This window comes from Pleurodeles waltl, chromosome 10, assembly GCF_031143425.1.
Source record: "Pleurodeles waltl isolate 20211129_DDA chromosome 10, aPleWal1.hap1.20221129, whole genome shotgun sequence".
Classification (NCBI taxonomy): domain Eukaryota; kingdom Metazoa; phylum Chordata; class Amphibia; order Caudata; family Salamandridae; genus Pleurodeles; species Pleurodeles waltl.
Genome location: NC_090449.1, coordinates 796,939,978 through 796,957,580, shown reverse-complemented (window position 1 = coordinate 796,957,580; position 17,603 = coordinate 796,939,978). Strand labels below are relative to the sequence as shown.

Sequence of the window (17,603 nt, the reverse complement as noted above, 5' to 3'; positions counted from 1 at the left end):
GAAAGAGACTATTTAATACTATAACTATATAGTGCCAAATTGATTTAACATATTTATATAAATATCTATCTACCTATATATCTATCTATCTAGCTGTACATATATGTATCTATATATATATATATATATATATACATATATATATGTATATATATAGATACATATATATATATATATATATATAGATACATATAGAGAGTATATATATATATGTATACATATATATATGTATATATATATATATATATATATATATATATATATATATATATATATATATATATATATATATAAAACATTTCTTGAAAACTGTGTACTAAGTTAGGTCATGAAAAACATAAAAACATTAACCTCTAGTGGTAAAAGTGAGTGTGAAGGAGATATTCATCCAGTCGCTAAACTGTAAAATGTGTAGACATATGTAACCAGGAATTGTGGGGTATCACAGAGTATTTACTAATTCTGTGTGTAATGGGAAATGTAGTGATACATCATATTGTTATCCCGGCTTTCTCACTTGGTAAAATTGTGTGATACTATACAAAACACTTCACTGTGCCGCATGATAAATGAGTGTCAAATGGATGAAGGACTTGAATGAATGTATTTCAGAATGTGTGGAATATAAAAGCATCACTTTTTACAGAATAGACAAGGATGGTTCAGATATAACAATATCAGCTGCGACCCCTTCTTGCCCCTTGTCGCCCCTGACACTGCCTCTGTGACACCTGGCCTCAGAGGTGACAAAGTCAGTGCCAGGAGCACACGGGCAGCTGTTGCTTGGGCTCCACTTCCTTGTTTTCAATATGAGTTTTATTAATTACACTAATAGTGAATAATATATTACTGTTAATGTAACAGAAAATGGAGTACAGTTACCTGGAATATGACCCTTCTTGGTAGGTAAGGAAAAACACTTTTAAATGTACGTTGTGTGCATGCTTGCGGGTGAGAGTAAGCTTATGTAAAAGAAAGTATGTGTATGAGTGAATGTGTGCTTGAGTTAGTGTGTCTGTGTGATACTAAAGATGAAATGGCGCGTGACGTCCACTACCCCTGACATTTTGGTAACTCAAGAAACTTTCTTTTGTTTAATTTATGGCAGTGTTGTCAGGGCATTTGTTTGGGGATCATGTTTAAAAAAATATTACTTTAACAGTTGTCAAAGCAGTGGTATAATTTAAGATACTAAAGTGAAACACAGCAGTCAATGAGGAACCTGTGTGATGGCTAGACTCGGCTTTGGCTGTTAGAGCTGATTGATGTGGCTCATACAGCTCTGGCTTGGCTCGACCCATGAATTTTCTGGCTCGACCCGTGAATTTTCTGGCTCGACCCGTGAATTTTCTGGCTTGCCGAGCTCTAGCCCAAGAACAACCAGAGACAGAACGTCGCTGTTTAGGTCGTGGGTAATGACACGTTTCCTTTACTGAGGACCTCGACTTTTGTTGAAATAATTGACGAAGAGCAAGGTAGCCTTGCAAACGTGTCTGAACAAAGAACTCGGCTAGCACAAGAAGATCCAGAAAGCAACATTTGTGGACATCGTTTCATTTCTCTTGCTCTTTCGATGGAGAACATAGTCTGGGGTGAGATGGACTGCGACTAATAACCGCGAGGTCTGTTGAAGGCTGCTCCTGCCCCAAGCACTGCACAGACCTGTGCCCGCCATTTTCGCGACATTCCTGTGGTAACCTCAGTTGTAAGTATTATGTGTGTTTGGCTGGAAATGAAAGCACATTCTACCGAATTCCCACAGCCTCATATAAAATATACGGTTACAGTAAAAAACAAGCCGCTTTTCTGGCCTCGGCTTTGCGCTGCTCGACAAACAATGAGTCCTGTTTGCCAAAGGTTTTGCAATAAATATTTGTACGTAGCCCTGAAGCCCCAGGGCACAGGTCTCACCTATAAATTAATTTCAACTAAAATAAATAAGAACGGCTCTGCTACAAAAGCTCAAATGTGTTGGCTTCCATGGCTCGTGCGTGTCCCTCCTGCCACGTGACGGCGGGAAAGAGGAAAACTTCAGAAATAATAGGAAGGCTTAGAGTTCCCTTGGTAATTTAGGAACATTTTGGAAATGATTCGAATCTTTTCGCCATGTGTTGTAGAAGGTCTCTTTTCACCTACCTGACAAAGATCGAGAGCTTTCATATAAATCTACAAACATCGAGCTCCTTGCCGCCACTGGTGTAGGTGGCAGGTCCTTCTCTCTGTTGTCACCTTCATTACGAGGTAGATGTAATAAGACCCGCCGTAATTACCGGTAATATAGGCGTGCGCTGTGCGGGCATTACTGTGTGTGATGTTACTGTCCCAGTATGTGTTTTCACCTTGGGGGGAGCAATAAAGCGGGGAATCTATTTTCACTACTGTCTGACCTCCCCCCCCCATGATTTCGTCCACTCCCCCCTCCGTATGAAGTCCCCTGCTAGTCACAGGAGGAATGTGTCCTGGCAAATTCCCAGAGGTGTGGGTGTAACCCAAATTTCGTGAAAATACAAAATGTATGTAAAGACAAAGAAGTAGCTCCCCATGGATAGATATAGCACAGGATTGTCAATAGCAGGAATATCACAAGCTTTATTGAAATTTTAATAACAAAAGCGAATACTCAAAGTTTATGGACAATATGGTATGTTATAAAGAAGACATAACAGTCCTGAATGTGGAAAGTATTGGTGTGTGTGCTTTGGGTTAGATTTCCTCCATTTAGGGTCTCCAAAAACAGTTTTCTGGTCCGACCTTAGTCGTCATCTCATGAAGGGGAAGTGGTGCGATCGCTTGCACATCGCATAAAATTAGAAATGGGACAATCCGCTGTGAGTCTTCACCAAGGGGACTACTCTCCAAGTGGATCCACTTAAGTCGAATTATTTGGGGTCATCTGCATTCAAAGTATAATTCACCAATAACGTACAAGCTTTTGCATTTTTCTTCAAATATTACAAAAAAATTGAATTTACTAATGGTCTTAATTGCGAGTAAAACAACTTCTACAGAATCAACAGGTGCACCTCTACTAAATTATACAACCAAGATGACCTCAGCATATATGAAGTTCCTTGTTCAGATGACTGCTGAAAAAGGGATACAACTTTCAGCGTATTCAGTTTTGAAACCCTGTACTGACTAATCCCAAAATAAATATTTATTAGTGTTTTTTTTGTAATATTTATTAGTGTTTTTGAGTAACTTATGAAACAGTTGCCTTTGAGAAGATGATGCTGCAGAAGAGAGGAGCTGATCACTGTACCAGCTGCTCATATATATTTGTCAATGTGCACAATGCTAGGCCCCAGAGGCAAGAAGTGCTGCACATAGCAAAGGGGTAGAGATAAAGTCTGAACAGGTTCACATAGTTAAATATTATGTCATCTTATATGGTAGGAGAAATGTTTAAAGTGCTAACTAACATAGTGCTAGAGATACACCAGCCTGCTTATAAAGTTTTAGGGGTAGGGCATTATTAGATTGGTTGGCATGTGAATCAAAAGAACCGGTTGAGCCTAAGGTCCCTTCTAAATTGTTCTAGAGATGGGGGACATCTCAAGGTTAGTGGAAGGCCATGTACGAAACACTATGGCATAGAAGGTAAATGCTTGTCTCCTGGTCCATACTTTCGTTGCACCTGGAAATGTCTTCTAGAGGAAGCTGAAGACTGACAGTTTGTCATTCTGTTAGCTTGGATTCTTAAAATGAATAACCACCTATATAGTGTAGTATCCCTTAAACCAGATGTTGTCAGGCTGGGAGAGCTAGTGCAGCTTACTCTGGCTGGGAGAAATGGGTTTACATTTTTTGGCCCATGGTCACATAGGGACAAACATTGAAGAAAGCCTCAGCAGCTGCAGGGTGATACGTTGTATGCCTGTGAGAGATGCATCACCCCCATCATTGAGGGACAGCACCAGACAGGCTGCAGTAGAGTAATGGTCTCATGTAAGACTTCATCTTATGAAAGAGACAGTTGTAGCAAGATCAGTTGTGAGGGATGAGGTAAAGCCATCTAAGGCCACCTCAGTGAGCCTGGATCTTAACAGGATTGGTTCTATTGGTCCACTATGAAGGAGATCATCCACTACGCTACATCATTCTATTTAAGGAACTGAAGGGACATCCAGGTTTGTACAGTACCATGGGATGACCTAAGTCGGTACTGCATTACAAGTGATAACCGGAAAGAGCTGTCATCAGAGTATTAATAGGTGCAATGCTTTGGAGGGAGAGATGATACTATACTTGGTTCCAAGTAGAGACAAAACATTAATAGGGTATAATAGAGGCGTTATGGATCCAAAAGTTACCATAACTGAGGGTGCCCTGCTAGTCTCTATCTCAAAATATTGACTGCATGATAGGAATTAGTAATATGTGAGGTCTGTGCTGTTCAAGCCAAAGTCAGAAGATTGGGGGGGGGGCAGTACATCCAGATGTTCCTTGATGTTAAATACCACTCAGAGAACGAGCAGAACTAGAAGATGTGCCAAGCCCATCATTTTACTGACAAGTGTTATCATTTCCTGAGTAGATGGATTATGCTTTGCTGTTGCAGTGGGGGAAGGACACTGCTTGGAAATGCTGTGGAAAGGGACTTTACCTGCTAAAAGAAGGTGAAATCCATGAATGCAAAAAACAGAACAAGTGAAGAATCACTGTGTTACTGTGGGATTTGGAGGGGGGAAGAATCAGGTCACTTTAGGGTAACCTTGTACTCCACTAGTAACACCGGGTGGGGGTAAGATACCAGCCGTAGAGCTAGGCTACTAGTAATGAGAATTCTAATGGGGTACCAGTCATAGAATGCATTCTTGGTTTTGTTTTTCAAACAAGACCAGTAAGTGGAATTAACCATAACAAGAAAAATTCACAAATGTTCTCACACACCAATGCTCATTACTGGTGTGTGAAAAAAGCTTCATTCATGAAGGCAAAATTATGCTGCTAATTCTCAGCATTAGGAATGGTGTGATTTTGTCTTCATAAATAGATGTCTACATTTCTACTAATACTGTGGAACGTTCATGTGGGCAAATGTAACCCCAGGATTGCATTTATGAGAGCTCTTTTAGATTTATGAGGTTTCTGGGTTGGTTCTCCTGTCAAATTAGTGGGTTTACATAGACACTTGAATTATGCAATGGGAGAGGCCCAAATTATGCGTCAGGGTCGAGTAAATTGCATTTTCTTGCTGCATAATGTATGCAACATAATGCAGCACATTTTCAAATAGTACCACTTCATTATTTCGTCATTTTTTAACTCGGTAACTCTATCTGGGCATTTTGCACCTTCATATTACAATGGTAACACACGCAATAAGCAACAGAACAGTAACCAGTTCAGTTTTGCAAAGGGCTTTCCACCTCGCGGTAGCACACGTTGCTGCACTTTTCGTAACTTTTGAATCGCTTGGGCTAGAAACAATTTTTTTGGGTTATGATCTGCAGGTTATGCAGCAGATAACGGATTATGTGGCAAATGACGCAAATCTATAATTATGTGAAAATTATTGCGGCCGCAAAATCGCATAATTCCAGTGACCGCCATGTATTTCCAGGTTTCCTACATAAAACATTTTTAAAAGTAGAAAAGGACATTTCAGTGTGGGAATAGTGAGGAAACACCCTCCTATTCAATGGGGTATTAAAATAAAGATTTTCATGATTTGTCTGACTCAACCTACTCATAAACTGAGAATCCTTCTGATCCTACTTTTTATCAGTTGTTTTTGGGAATAAGGCCTAACAATGGGAAGTCACTGTTAATACTGTATTTGTGCTAATTTAATCCTTTTCAAGTTATCATCTTAGTTTAAGGACATATTTACAGTTTGGGTCCTTTTGTATTTACACTAAAATGAGCATGGTTATACAAGTAAACTCAGACATGTAATGTATATCTCTGCAATCTAACCTTCCTCCATTACTGCTGCAGCTGCCTGCGGTCCTGGCTCTGGGAGTGCCCAACGTCCAATCCTGCAGGCTGAACGAAACAGCGCTGAAAACAAAGATGGCCGAACAAGAGCAGTTTAAGTACCACTTCATAAGGCGTGCATTTAGCATTTGCTGAAAGAGCACCAATCAAGCATAATGACATGTCTGCATGATAAATCACAGTCTTTACAGGCCAAAGCTAGGTCAGCATGCCATGTCAGAGCAGAGTTCTCAGTGCACTCTAATCCCAGAGTCTAGATTTGAGATGAAAAAGACGATTGCACTTAAAAGGGAGCTTGTCAATGGATTTAAAAAATAGATTTTTAAAAGTGTGCTTAAGTGGAGCCAGACAATCAGGGCCGAATTCGTGCATAATAACGACACAGAATTAGGTTGGAGACTTTACAAATAAAGCACCACACTCCTTTCATGCTAAGCAAACGCAGGCATGGAGCTGGAAGCAGATAACAAGTAGGCTGGAAGAATTCAAATTACACTCGAGAAATGTGCATAATTCCAGTTTATCATGATATGCAAAATTCACGAAATCACTTAAAATTTTGCAGGTCACAACTTTTTATCTAATTTTTGCAGATGAGGGGCTCATTTGCACAGAAAATATCTCGTGAAAAGGCCAATCTCTTCTTCATATATCACAATACCTTTATTTTTACCTGATAGGACATCCACATTTCACCTTAAAATGCAATTTCACAATGAAAAGGTAAACAATTTCCTTCAACAACCTGGACTGAACTCGGAACCGAAGCAGCCCTGACAAAAATGTTCACACCACCTCTGCTTTCTTCCTTTCTCTACTTTCTCTCTCTCTTTCCATCCATCAGTTCTCTGTCCCTCTTTCCCCTCTCTTCTCCATCTCTGAGTCATCTCTTCTCTCCCTGCTTAAAACCCCTGCTGTACTTCCTGCAGTAAATCTCGCATAGCTGGAGAGAGAGCAGTGGTACCACCAGCAGAGCCCAGAGTCTTGAAAAACTGGCCTCCGACGACTGCAGCCCCCCCCGCCCCCCACCACCACCACCACCACCTTCGGAATAAATGGCCCTTCCAGCCCTTATAACAACACAACTCGCCATTTGCTATCAAACTTGGATGACACACTGTCAAATGTGGTGGAATTCAGTGATTAAATGGTGGAACTAATCTGCAAATTAAGTCCTCATCTAAAATAGTTTTTTATCTTATCGAAAAGAAAATGTGACAGTTGAATATCTATCAAAAAGCTGTGTTGGACCATTTTCTTAACAAGGTGCTTTTTTAATTGAATGTAATGTGTGACCATGGAATCTGGAGAAAGGTTTTGACCATGTGCTCAATAGTGCTGCACACTGACATGACCTACTTATATATGTACAAATTTGAAAGTCTTGTCCCTTTTTATGAAACTTCAAATAAACTCACTCTTATCGTCATGTGTATCACACCTTCTCCATTACACTATTAATTATTCTGCAAGAGAAAAAGGCAGTCTTCAACCTAATCTGAAAGTGCAGAGAAACGCTGTATAATAACATCACTAAATTGGTGAAATCGGACCCTTATCCCATAAAAGGAATCAGTGTATATCTTACTCTGATAAAATGGTGTCTGTCACCTGAGGATTTGTCCCAACTAGTGTCAATGTCTTGTTTACTAGCTCAGTTGATCGTAGGTATACTTTCCGTACTTTAGAGGACCACTATCAAGAAGACCGCTTGAAATATTGGCCCTCGCATTGATTAATACACGAGGATTGCTCAGTGGCCTCTGAAGCCTAATCTTGTGTCATCTGCAAAAGCCACCACTACCTTTGTGAAAATATTTGGGGCAAAGTGTCTGAATGTGGGGAGCAGATGTGAAAGTGATAACGGAAACGTAATGGATGAATATATGGAATCCGTAAGAGTACACTGTAAGGTCCCTAAAGCAAGTGAACACCTCCCGCTGTCAGGCACGTAGAACCTGGGCCACAATGACTTCCCCCAGGTCCACAATTCAGTATTGACCTCTCTTTAATTGAGTAGAACCAATTTGCTTATTTGGGCAAAGGTCACTTTCTACTTCTCCAGATGTGAACAAAATTAGTGCCTCTGGATGCTGCACAATTTGATGCTCATAGATATCTGTGTGAAAAGAAATAACAATGGCCCATACCTATAAGATGATATCCATTATCACAACTATAATCATTTGTTAGCTCTTACAACTCCTCTGATGATTTCAGCAGATGTTTCCCCTTCTACACACTGATGGAAAATAGGATTTCACCTGCAATGTGTTGTCAGAGGTCTTTCTTCTCTTATGCTATGTCACTGATTTTATCTCCCTGTGATATTTACAAGGATGGGCCTCTCCAGGCCAGGTTTTTCTGGTCATTGCAAGATCATTTTCACTGCATTATGATATAATTTTCACCTAATGAAACCCTGCCAATTTAGAAAAAGGATGTAGAATTTTCCTCTGCAAATTTACCATTTGCACAATTGCACATGCATACACAATTTCTCTGCACATTTATCTTTTGCAACAAAAAATCCAAATAGTTCCAATTTACATGCACTTGTGGGGAAAATGTTTCAATATTGGCCTGTATGACTATTGAGTACAAAAATACTGACATGGAGAAATATTGTCGTCAAAATATTGACTTCCAGAATATTGTTAGGGTAAATATATAGGTAAATATACATTTACTATTATTAACTTCACATCCATGTACCTTGAGGATAAAAGTATACATGTATTGTATGTCCTTAAGATACATGTATTTGGAATTAAGTAGAGTAAACTTATACTTATCTACCATAATGATATCTGGTTATAATATTTTTGCATATCAATATTCAAAACTCAATATTCTGGTACCAAATTCTAACTGTGAGCAATTGCAAAGTTTTCCATAATCTATATAAAGCCTGTGAAACATACATTTCACACAAATCTAAAATATGACAAGCCTTAGAAGTCACTGAGCTATTGCCTGGAAAGCAGAGACACAACTGAAAGACATCCACATGCTTATGTCACCACAGAACATGATTCCTGGTGGCATTCCATGTGACCTTAGATGGCACTGTCAGCTCCGGAACTGGCTGAAAAAAACTTTTAAGTCCATAAATACGTTCAGAAATACGATTCCTGCAAATAATTCATACCAAGTAAGACGATCAGATTTTTTAAGAGAATTGCAGAGCAACTGTGAATCCTTGTAAGCTACTGAGAAGGTACCTTTTAGACAACATTCTCATTATTTGCTGTATTAGTACACGAAAAGTAAATTAAATGAACATGATCTAAATAGTAATACAGAACGTAAAGTACAACTACTAGTTACAGAAAACAACACACCCCACTACATCAGCTGCACTATATTGGCTCGCATTGCATCTTCAAAAACGAGCTTTCATGAAACTGAAAACGGGATAAAGTTCCTTTTAAAAATAAAGGCGAGGTCTGTGGTTTCCCACGAGCCCATAATGACCGGAGAAGTAGAGGAGAGAATGTAGGGTCATGACAGGAAAAGAAGAGACAATCGTGAATGTGTGTCAAGATTTAATGCTATAAACTTAAATATTTTGCAGCTGTGCACAGTGTTAAACACTTCACTGTGATTGGTCAAATGTACCCCAAAGATGTATGCTAACAATTGTAGACCAACTCAACCCCATTGGGCCATAGTGGAAGATGACAAAATACATTGCTGATGGCAGAATGCCTCGGTGACTTAAAAGCTTGCTGACGACAAATAGGTTGATCTGCAGACACGAGTTCTTCATTGAGCTTGCCATATATTCCTTCTTCAATATTTTTAGAAGTGTTTCTAGATGCCAGTTTTAATATGTGTTCATCGCGCAACCACTCATACGTTAGTGTATCAATTAAAAATACAGTCCACCACTTTTAACGGACAGTAATTCTGTATCCAGTATTAAGCACACAATTTTACTCCGGGGTTTCTAGATACTGACTTTAACTTAAACCACCACTCTTACTTTAGGGCGCCGGGTCATCGGGTATGGGCAGAAGAAAAGACTACTGTAGGCAGCTCATGTTCTCCTTCTGTATATGGCTTTTATGTACTGTAGGAAAGTCACTGTTTAGTTTAGGTCCAGAAAGATCTACATTGGGCCTCTTTGTCCCATCTTTGTGAGTCTGACAGGAAGGCTGTTGAGAGTGATTCCACTATCGAAGTGTTCGCCATATCAGCAGTGTGTCGGACATGACATTCTCATCAGTGAACAACTCACTGCCTTGGTTATCACAAAATCATGAACATGAAATTTGTCCCTTCTGCGCCAAGCACATTTTTTACTACTTCTCCCTTGCTTTTTTCTTTGTAAGCTACAGAATGGGTGGGAAGATGTGTGATGGTAACCCTTTTCCTCTCATACTACCAGACCTTAGTTCCCTAACCCACAAGAAGGAAGGAACTGTGACCTACAAATTAAGAAGTATTACTATTCTGTGATTTTGAACTGTTATAAAACCAATAAAATGTGTTTAGTAAATAAATACATAAATCAACTGTGAATTATTTTATATCACAAAAAGAATAATGATGAATGCTTAACTCTATGGTTTCTCTAATTTGAAGATAATTCCTGTTGAATTATCCAACAAATTGACTGCCCATAGTGAAATGATGCACTACCTGGCGGTGGAGGGTCACCTGCTGCTGCTCCTACCAGTATAGCTGAGTACCTTTTACCTCTGGTCCTTAAGACTAGTGATGTTCCAGTTGAAAGTACTGAATGATTCTAGTCTGAAATGAGGCCCCTAGTGTGCTACATTAATACAAGAAGCAACCAGTGCCCACCAGTGGCAACATGCACACATCGCTTTGATGAGATGAGCACCCAGTATTCTTGTATTCCGGTCTTCACCCACCCTGAAACAACTGGGTCTAATCACCAAAAGCCCACCAAATTTCTGTAAACAGTGTCAGCACATGGACTGCCTCTCAGCCTACAACTTCCATGCATGTTGGATTCATCAGTCTGCCAACATCTGGTGCATGCTACTCATGTGTGGCATCTGGAAATGATACAAAGGTATCTTTGGCACAAAAGTCGACATAATGCCATTGCAGCCTAGACTGTTTAACAGCACCGTGTTGCAGCCTTGGTGCAGACAACTGAATAGACTTTCAATTGTGACAGTGAGATTGATCAGAAGATTTCCACAGAGAGGACAACGTCAACGGCCCCTGCTCATAAGTTCTACTACATTAGTGGGCCACTTAAAATAACATGCATCCACGAAAGAGAACACCAGAAGAATAGTCAACCAAACATCAATGTGCTCAGTCAAAGGAGGGCAATAACTGTCTAGGACATTTTTAATGGCAGTTCTTATCATGCAAGGTGGTTATGATCTGCCCAAGAAAAGAAGGAAAGTTTACTGACTGCAATAATTTCCATCAAATGTTTGAATTTTGGGATTTTTAAAACATGTCTAATAAGGGAACAGAAGGAAACAGCTGTATTGGCTGGCTCGCTTAGAGCCACTTCAGCTCTGGAACCTACAACGTGTACCGAGGAGGATGCTGGGGAGAGGAGGTATGTTTTATTTATTGGTGGTGATTGGACAGCTTTTGATTTGTTTTAGGTTTGTCTGTGTCCTGAATTGACTGCTGCTTTTTGAGACAACAGCACGTCATCATTGGAGCATGTGTCATGTGAAGAAATATTATTTTTCATGGGCACAGTTATTTTAATTAAACCATGAAGTTTGGGAAATGTTGGAAGGATAATGTTGGATACTGCTTTCTTCTGGGCAATACTTTGGTGGTTAATAAGATACTTGAACAATTGGTGAACAAGGCGTACTGCTTTATCCATCTTTATTACCACTACCCATGGGCAATCACTACAAGTCTTTGGTTTTCTTGCCTGAAAGTGAAAGAAATGAATCACCACATCAGTGGGTGTTATATACTGCACCATCATCATCAACAGTTGTATGGTTTAGCCCTTCTTCAAGAATTGTATGTTATGGGAAAGGAGGATTTAAAGATTGCAAGAGGTTTGGTGAGAGGTATTGTTCACAGCCCTACATGAAGGAGAAAGATAAAAAGAATACTGTATCCAAAATAATTTCTAATGAGATAGATTTGGAAGAATGATCAATTTAGCATTTCTCATGACAAAATATTGAAGCCCAATGATATAGAATCAGCAAGGATTTAAGATCTGGGGTTGAGATTTCCTTAAGTAATAATCCACTGTTAATCTTTAAATTTCCTCCCAGTCCAACACAAATGCAAGTTATTACTTTCATCATACATTGAGCTTATGAGATTACCTCTCAACGCAGGTTGCAGATGATCACAGAAAACAAGACAACATTATCTTATGTTTTAAATTAGGATCTGATTCACCTTCATGCACAAAACCAGTTTGTTTTTAGAGGCCTTCAGTTTATTGACGATTCCACCCAAAGAATCTGGGTGTCCGATCTTTCACTCTGTTCTGATGACTGTGACAAAAGCAGCGTGGGCGAGATGCACAAGATCAAACAATGCACTGCAAGAGCTGAGCAGGTGCCTTCCTTCGCACATTCCCTGCGCTCATCTCCTGAAGGCTCAGTTCTCTCACGGTGGTTTTACATTGCTCTTTGGTCTATTAATGAAGGAGAATTGAGTTATTTCACCCAAGTGTGTTCCGTTGTTGATGAAAGAGAGTTTAGAGAACCAGAAAAATACAAACTTTTCTATTATAGCCTGTTGTTTCTCGGTGTGAAAGCGCATACACCTATATGGGCTTTTGGCCAAATATTTTTTGTGTTATGGCACATTGCCACATTTGTGTTGTAATTTCCGTAAAAATAGGGAGGTTCAAGGGCCCAGGGTCAACTTAGTGTTCCTGTTGATGAGGGTTTTTAATCACTGGAGGTCTTTGTCACCAGGAATCCCTGTGGCAACTGAAGTGCTGCCAGGTTATGCAAATGAATGCGCTGCCATGCCAGCACGGTGCCAGGGTGATTGGTGGTTAGTGTATCCAGTGCTGGGAGGTACACGAGTCCTCCGCTGCACTGCTAAGCCAGGCCTATGAGCACCCCTGATACACACGACATAGACTAACCACGCGGCTCGCTGACTGAAAGATGCTCTAATACAAGCAGTTGGGTTCTAAAGCGTTCTTACAACTAGTGCACCAAAGACTAACAACTATAGCCAACCGCAGAACTCTTATCCCCAAATTGCTGTCTAATCCTTATAATCATAAACTTACTTTACTTGAAAAAACGAGAGCAACTCGCTGATGGAATAACTATAGAAATAAAGTTAATGTGGTCTAACTAAACCCCCTAATGAAAAGCTAAGCATATAATGTGATAACATAGGTGTAGGGAAGTGGAGCATAGTTAGTGGAAACAATTCGTGGGTGGCCTTCTAAGCACTTCTTTCTGAAGATCCACTGTCTCACAATGTATCAGAGTGTGTGAGCATTATAGGGGCCATCCAGTGTACAGAGAAAACATCGTTTTCTTCACCCAGTTCTGCATCTCTAACATTCACCAACAATAGGCATTCTAGCATGCCGCTTTGTTTGATGACGTCTACTTGGGTTTTGAGATTTACTGTGACATTATTCTCTGGATGGATCCTTTATGCGCCGGGGGAATGGAGTTGGGGGACTTCACTTATAATGCACAGCAAAGACTGCGGTAGACTACAAAATAACGATGAGGATAAAACTGCCGGATGAGGATAAAACTGCCGGATGCAGCACTCAGCCAGCCAGAGGCACATAGCTCTAGAGTGCATCAACAGCCAAGGAACCAGTTCAGTGAGAGAATAAATCACTGCTGTGCTCTGCATGCAACCTCTATGCTCAGCCTTTCACTGTTCTGTACTGATGAACAGAATGCCATTAAGTTGTGTGACCCGCAAAACCTGTCAATAAACACTATTGCACAAAAGACAACCGCTTTCCATAGCCGTTCAACCCAGTGGTGTAACATTAGCCCCCGCAGCTCCAGTGGTGCTGGAGGGGCCCCAAAGCACATCAAGCACTGTGCACGAGCGGTGGGCCCCTGGCCTGAGTGCTCCTGACTGGGGAGGGGTGGAGGTGGCTCCTCCATGTACTTTGAAAGGGACCCCCTCAAGTTTCGTTACGCCACTGGTTCAACCAACAATGCAGGAACAAGTAGAGAGGAAGTTGTCATGATCACAACAGCGCTGGCTCTAAAAGCAAAGCCTTCCCCAAATTAGAGACCTTGGAAGTTCACAAGCCAGAGCTGAAATGTAATGAACACAGGAGGGTAGTTATTGCAAGTGGTCTAAATGGAGAAGTCAAAATTTCTACCTTCCCAGAAAGCAACACGTGTAATCTTCAAACAATTTGGAATGAGACAACTCTCACCACCACTGATACAACTCAGATGATTATTGTAGGACAATGCCTCTTTTTTGTGGTCACCCCCATTTCTTGCTAGATTTTGCACCAGATTTTTGATGATTCACACTGAGACACTGATGTCCAGTACCCAGTGAATGTGCTCTCACCCCTAAAGATATGTTGAATTGGTATACACCTAATTGGCATATTTAATTTACCAACAAGTCCCTAGTAAATAGTACAAAGCATCCTCAGGCCCTGTGAGTTAAATGTTACTAGAGGACTGCAGCATTCATTGTGGCACATTAAATTGAAAATGTAAAACATGACTGCAGGCCTGCCACCAGTAATTTGGCTGTACACGTTTAAACTACAAATTCAACCTGTCAAAATAACCACTTTTGACAGGCCTAAACCCCCCTTTTGCATGTTAATAAGACACCCATACGTGCACCTTTATTTTCCATAAGGCAGGGTGTTTGCATGATATGTAAAAGTAAGGCATGCAAAAGTTTAATATTAAACATGTCCTTACACTGGCAATTCTCTATACACTATTTTCACTATAGCAGGGTTAGCTGTTCTACAGTATAGGATAGCACTGGGATACTTGATTAAACTTAATAAAGTTATCTCTGCCTAGGAACTAGATAAAAAGTTAATTCTTGGACTTTTTAAAATAGTCACTACAAATCAAATCCTTTGAAAAAGTCAGATTTGTAACAAATATTTTACAAATAGTACTATAGAAAAAATAAATAATCTGCCCAAACCTCTAGAAGGCCTTTTTCCTGAGCTGCCAACTGCCACTCACAGGCTAAATAGTAGGCATGGGCGGAGTTTGCGGAGTTCTGCTATGTGGAACTCCACGAAGTGCTGAAAAAACTCTGCTGGGCTACACGAAGCTCTGCGAGCGGCGGAGTTTGGGTAAGTCACGTTGTTCATGCGGATTTTTAGCACCAGGAGTTTCTCCAGTGCTATAAAATCAGCGTGCACGGCATCACGCAGAACGCCAGAAGGCACTTACTTCTTTCTGATGCTCAAGTAGATTTTCTACTCAAGCAGCTGCTTCCTCAACATGAGCGGCAGATTTCTCAACACGGGCGGTTGCGACCTTCTGTGACTGCCCGCATTCAGAAATCTTGCGCGCCAAAATAGCGATTTTTCAAGCTCGCACTCGCCAATTTAAAATTGGCGGGCCACGTGAGAGAAAAAACTCTGCTCCATGTTGCTTTGCTGAGTTTTTCAGAACTCCGTGCAGAGCGTGGAGCGGGCAGAACTCTGTGAACTGTGCTGACGGATCAAAATTATTCACCCCCTACTAAATAGCCAGGATGGCCAGGTGGCTGTGCACAGCCATTGCAAAGGATGCCTACCACATCACTTGCAAATGTAGCTCACACCTGGGACCCCTTTTGTCTAACTATTGAGGCAGCAATCCCTCTAGAGAGGAGCTGCCTCAGATCCAGAGTAACCACAGGGGAGGGTTTACTCATTTTCCTGGCCACAACACTAGGGTGCGCACAAGAGCTCTGCACAAGAGAGGGAACTTTCTGCCATGCTGAATTTAGATAGTGAGGGGCACCATGGTACTGTCTGCAGTAAGGCAAACAGGAATGAATGCAAAAATGGTTAGGTTTACCCCTAGATTAGGGAGGAGTCTGGAGTCAGTCCCTCCCAAAGGCTAGTGCCAAGCATAAATGTGGAACCACTGGCCACCCTCTTTGTAACACTTGTGGTCCTGTGGAAGACAGAAGAAGCACTACACCTGCTATTGAGACCTGTGATGAGAACCCAAAGGGCTGGACCTTCTCCCACTTGTACCTAGGAAAAAGAAGCGGACCCCAAGGTTCAGTTGGCTGACCGCTTGTTAAGGTACATAAATACAAAAGCATAAGGAGCCCACTTTCCTGAATGAGCCCAGCTGACAAGTTTCAACTGGGCTTTCCATGGACTCTACCAATTACTTCTGTTGATGAGAGCCCTGACACCTAAGTGCTGTTCCCTAGGTCCTGAAACCATTGGCTGGTTTCAGTATGTATTCCTCCTGTCTATACCCAAACGCTGGGACTTCAAAACGTTTTCAAGACTTTCTGTTGGAAAAACCATTGTAGGACCTAGATCAACCTGCCAGCTGATCCATACTGGGTGCATCTTTGGTGGACCTGACTTCACTGCAGTTCCCACCTCGTTCTTCTTTGCAGTTGCAAATCCCATTTTGCGAGCCCAACTCCAACCGCCATCTGATAAAGTATGATCCTCTTCGGCTTACAGCTTGCAGCCTTGCCATGCTAAGGAAATTTGACTTCCAGGAATGAGTTTAACTTGGTAGGAAGAAATCATCATTAGACCAGTTGGCAAGCAGCATCTGATCAATGTTGTTGGCTTCAGGGGGGCACCAACCCCGGACTTTTCCAGCTCTGAGTTTTTCCCACCTTTGTCGATGGCTTCACAGAGACTTCACCCTTGGTCAACCCACCATTGAAGGGCCATTCTTCGGATCCATACTGCAGTCTTGCCCCTTTGAGGACTCTACCCTTGCAGAAGATTTCTGAGTCCCAAGGTAACTCTGACTGGCACCAACCTGGTCTTTTTATCTGACCATCATGGTCAGCGTTAAAACTTACATTTGTCCCAGTCTAGTGCAATTGCTGCTCGCGGTTGATGCTTTGCATATTTTGGTACTATTTTGATTTAAGATTTTAAGTATTCATATCTCCAGTTTCCCTTACTGGATATTTGTCTTTTTTGGGGTAATTTTGTTCATTACAATATTCCATATTTTTATAAATTGGATTGAGGTTTTCATTGTTTTGTGCTTTTGACTTTTTAACTGTTTTGGCACTTCTAAATGCTTCACACGTCTTCTTATGTTAAGCTTGTCTGCTCTGTGCCACACCTACCAGTGGTTGAGCTTAGGTTTAAATTGCTAAAACTTTTGCTGGACCTAACAAGAACAGTAACATTATTACTTGTGGTGGACTACCATCTGCCCAATTAATAATCCACTTTCTCACAGTTATATGTAACTTAAATCTCCCTGCGCTAATCTACATTCTTGGAAGGTCAAACAAAGGATATAGTCATCTTCCAGACCAAATAAGGAACACTAGGGAACATCTCAGATGCTGAAGTTGGACCAGCAACCCATGTATAAATCCAGAAGGACCACAGAACACCCGCAACATAACAGAACTACAAAGAAATGTCCTTCTATTTAACAATATCAAATCAAGTGACTGCAGAAGTATTGAGTCTTGCTTGCTGCAAATGCAAGACATACTTATACAAAGAGAAGCACATGGACAGATCTCTCCTACAT

General features: G+C 40.9%; 1 protein-coding gene across 3 annotated transcripts in view; it reads right to left on the bottom strand.

The window, feature by feature from the left end:
- CREB5 (cAMP responsive element binding protein 5) overlaps positions 1–17,603 on the bottom strand; it is a 973,618-nt gene that overhangs the window by 220,502 nt on the left and 735,513 nt on the right. Inside the window, exon 2 of one of the 3 annotated variants that reach the window (XM_069211452.1) lies at positions 5,923–6,006. The exons of the other annotated variants lie outside the window; for them this stretch is intronic. Coding sequence (XP_069067553.1) covers positions 5,923–6,006 — 84 coding nt within the window. The remainder of the gene's footprint in view (positions 1–5,922; positions 6,007–17,603) is intronic. 3 annotated transcript variants of the gene reach the window in all.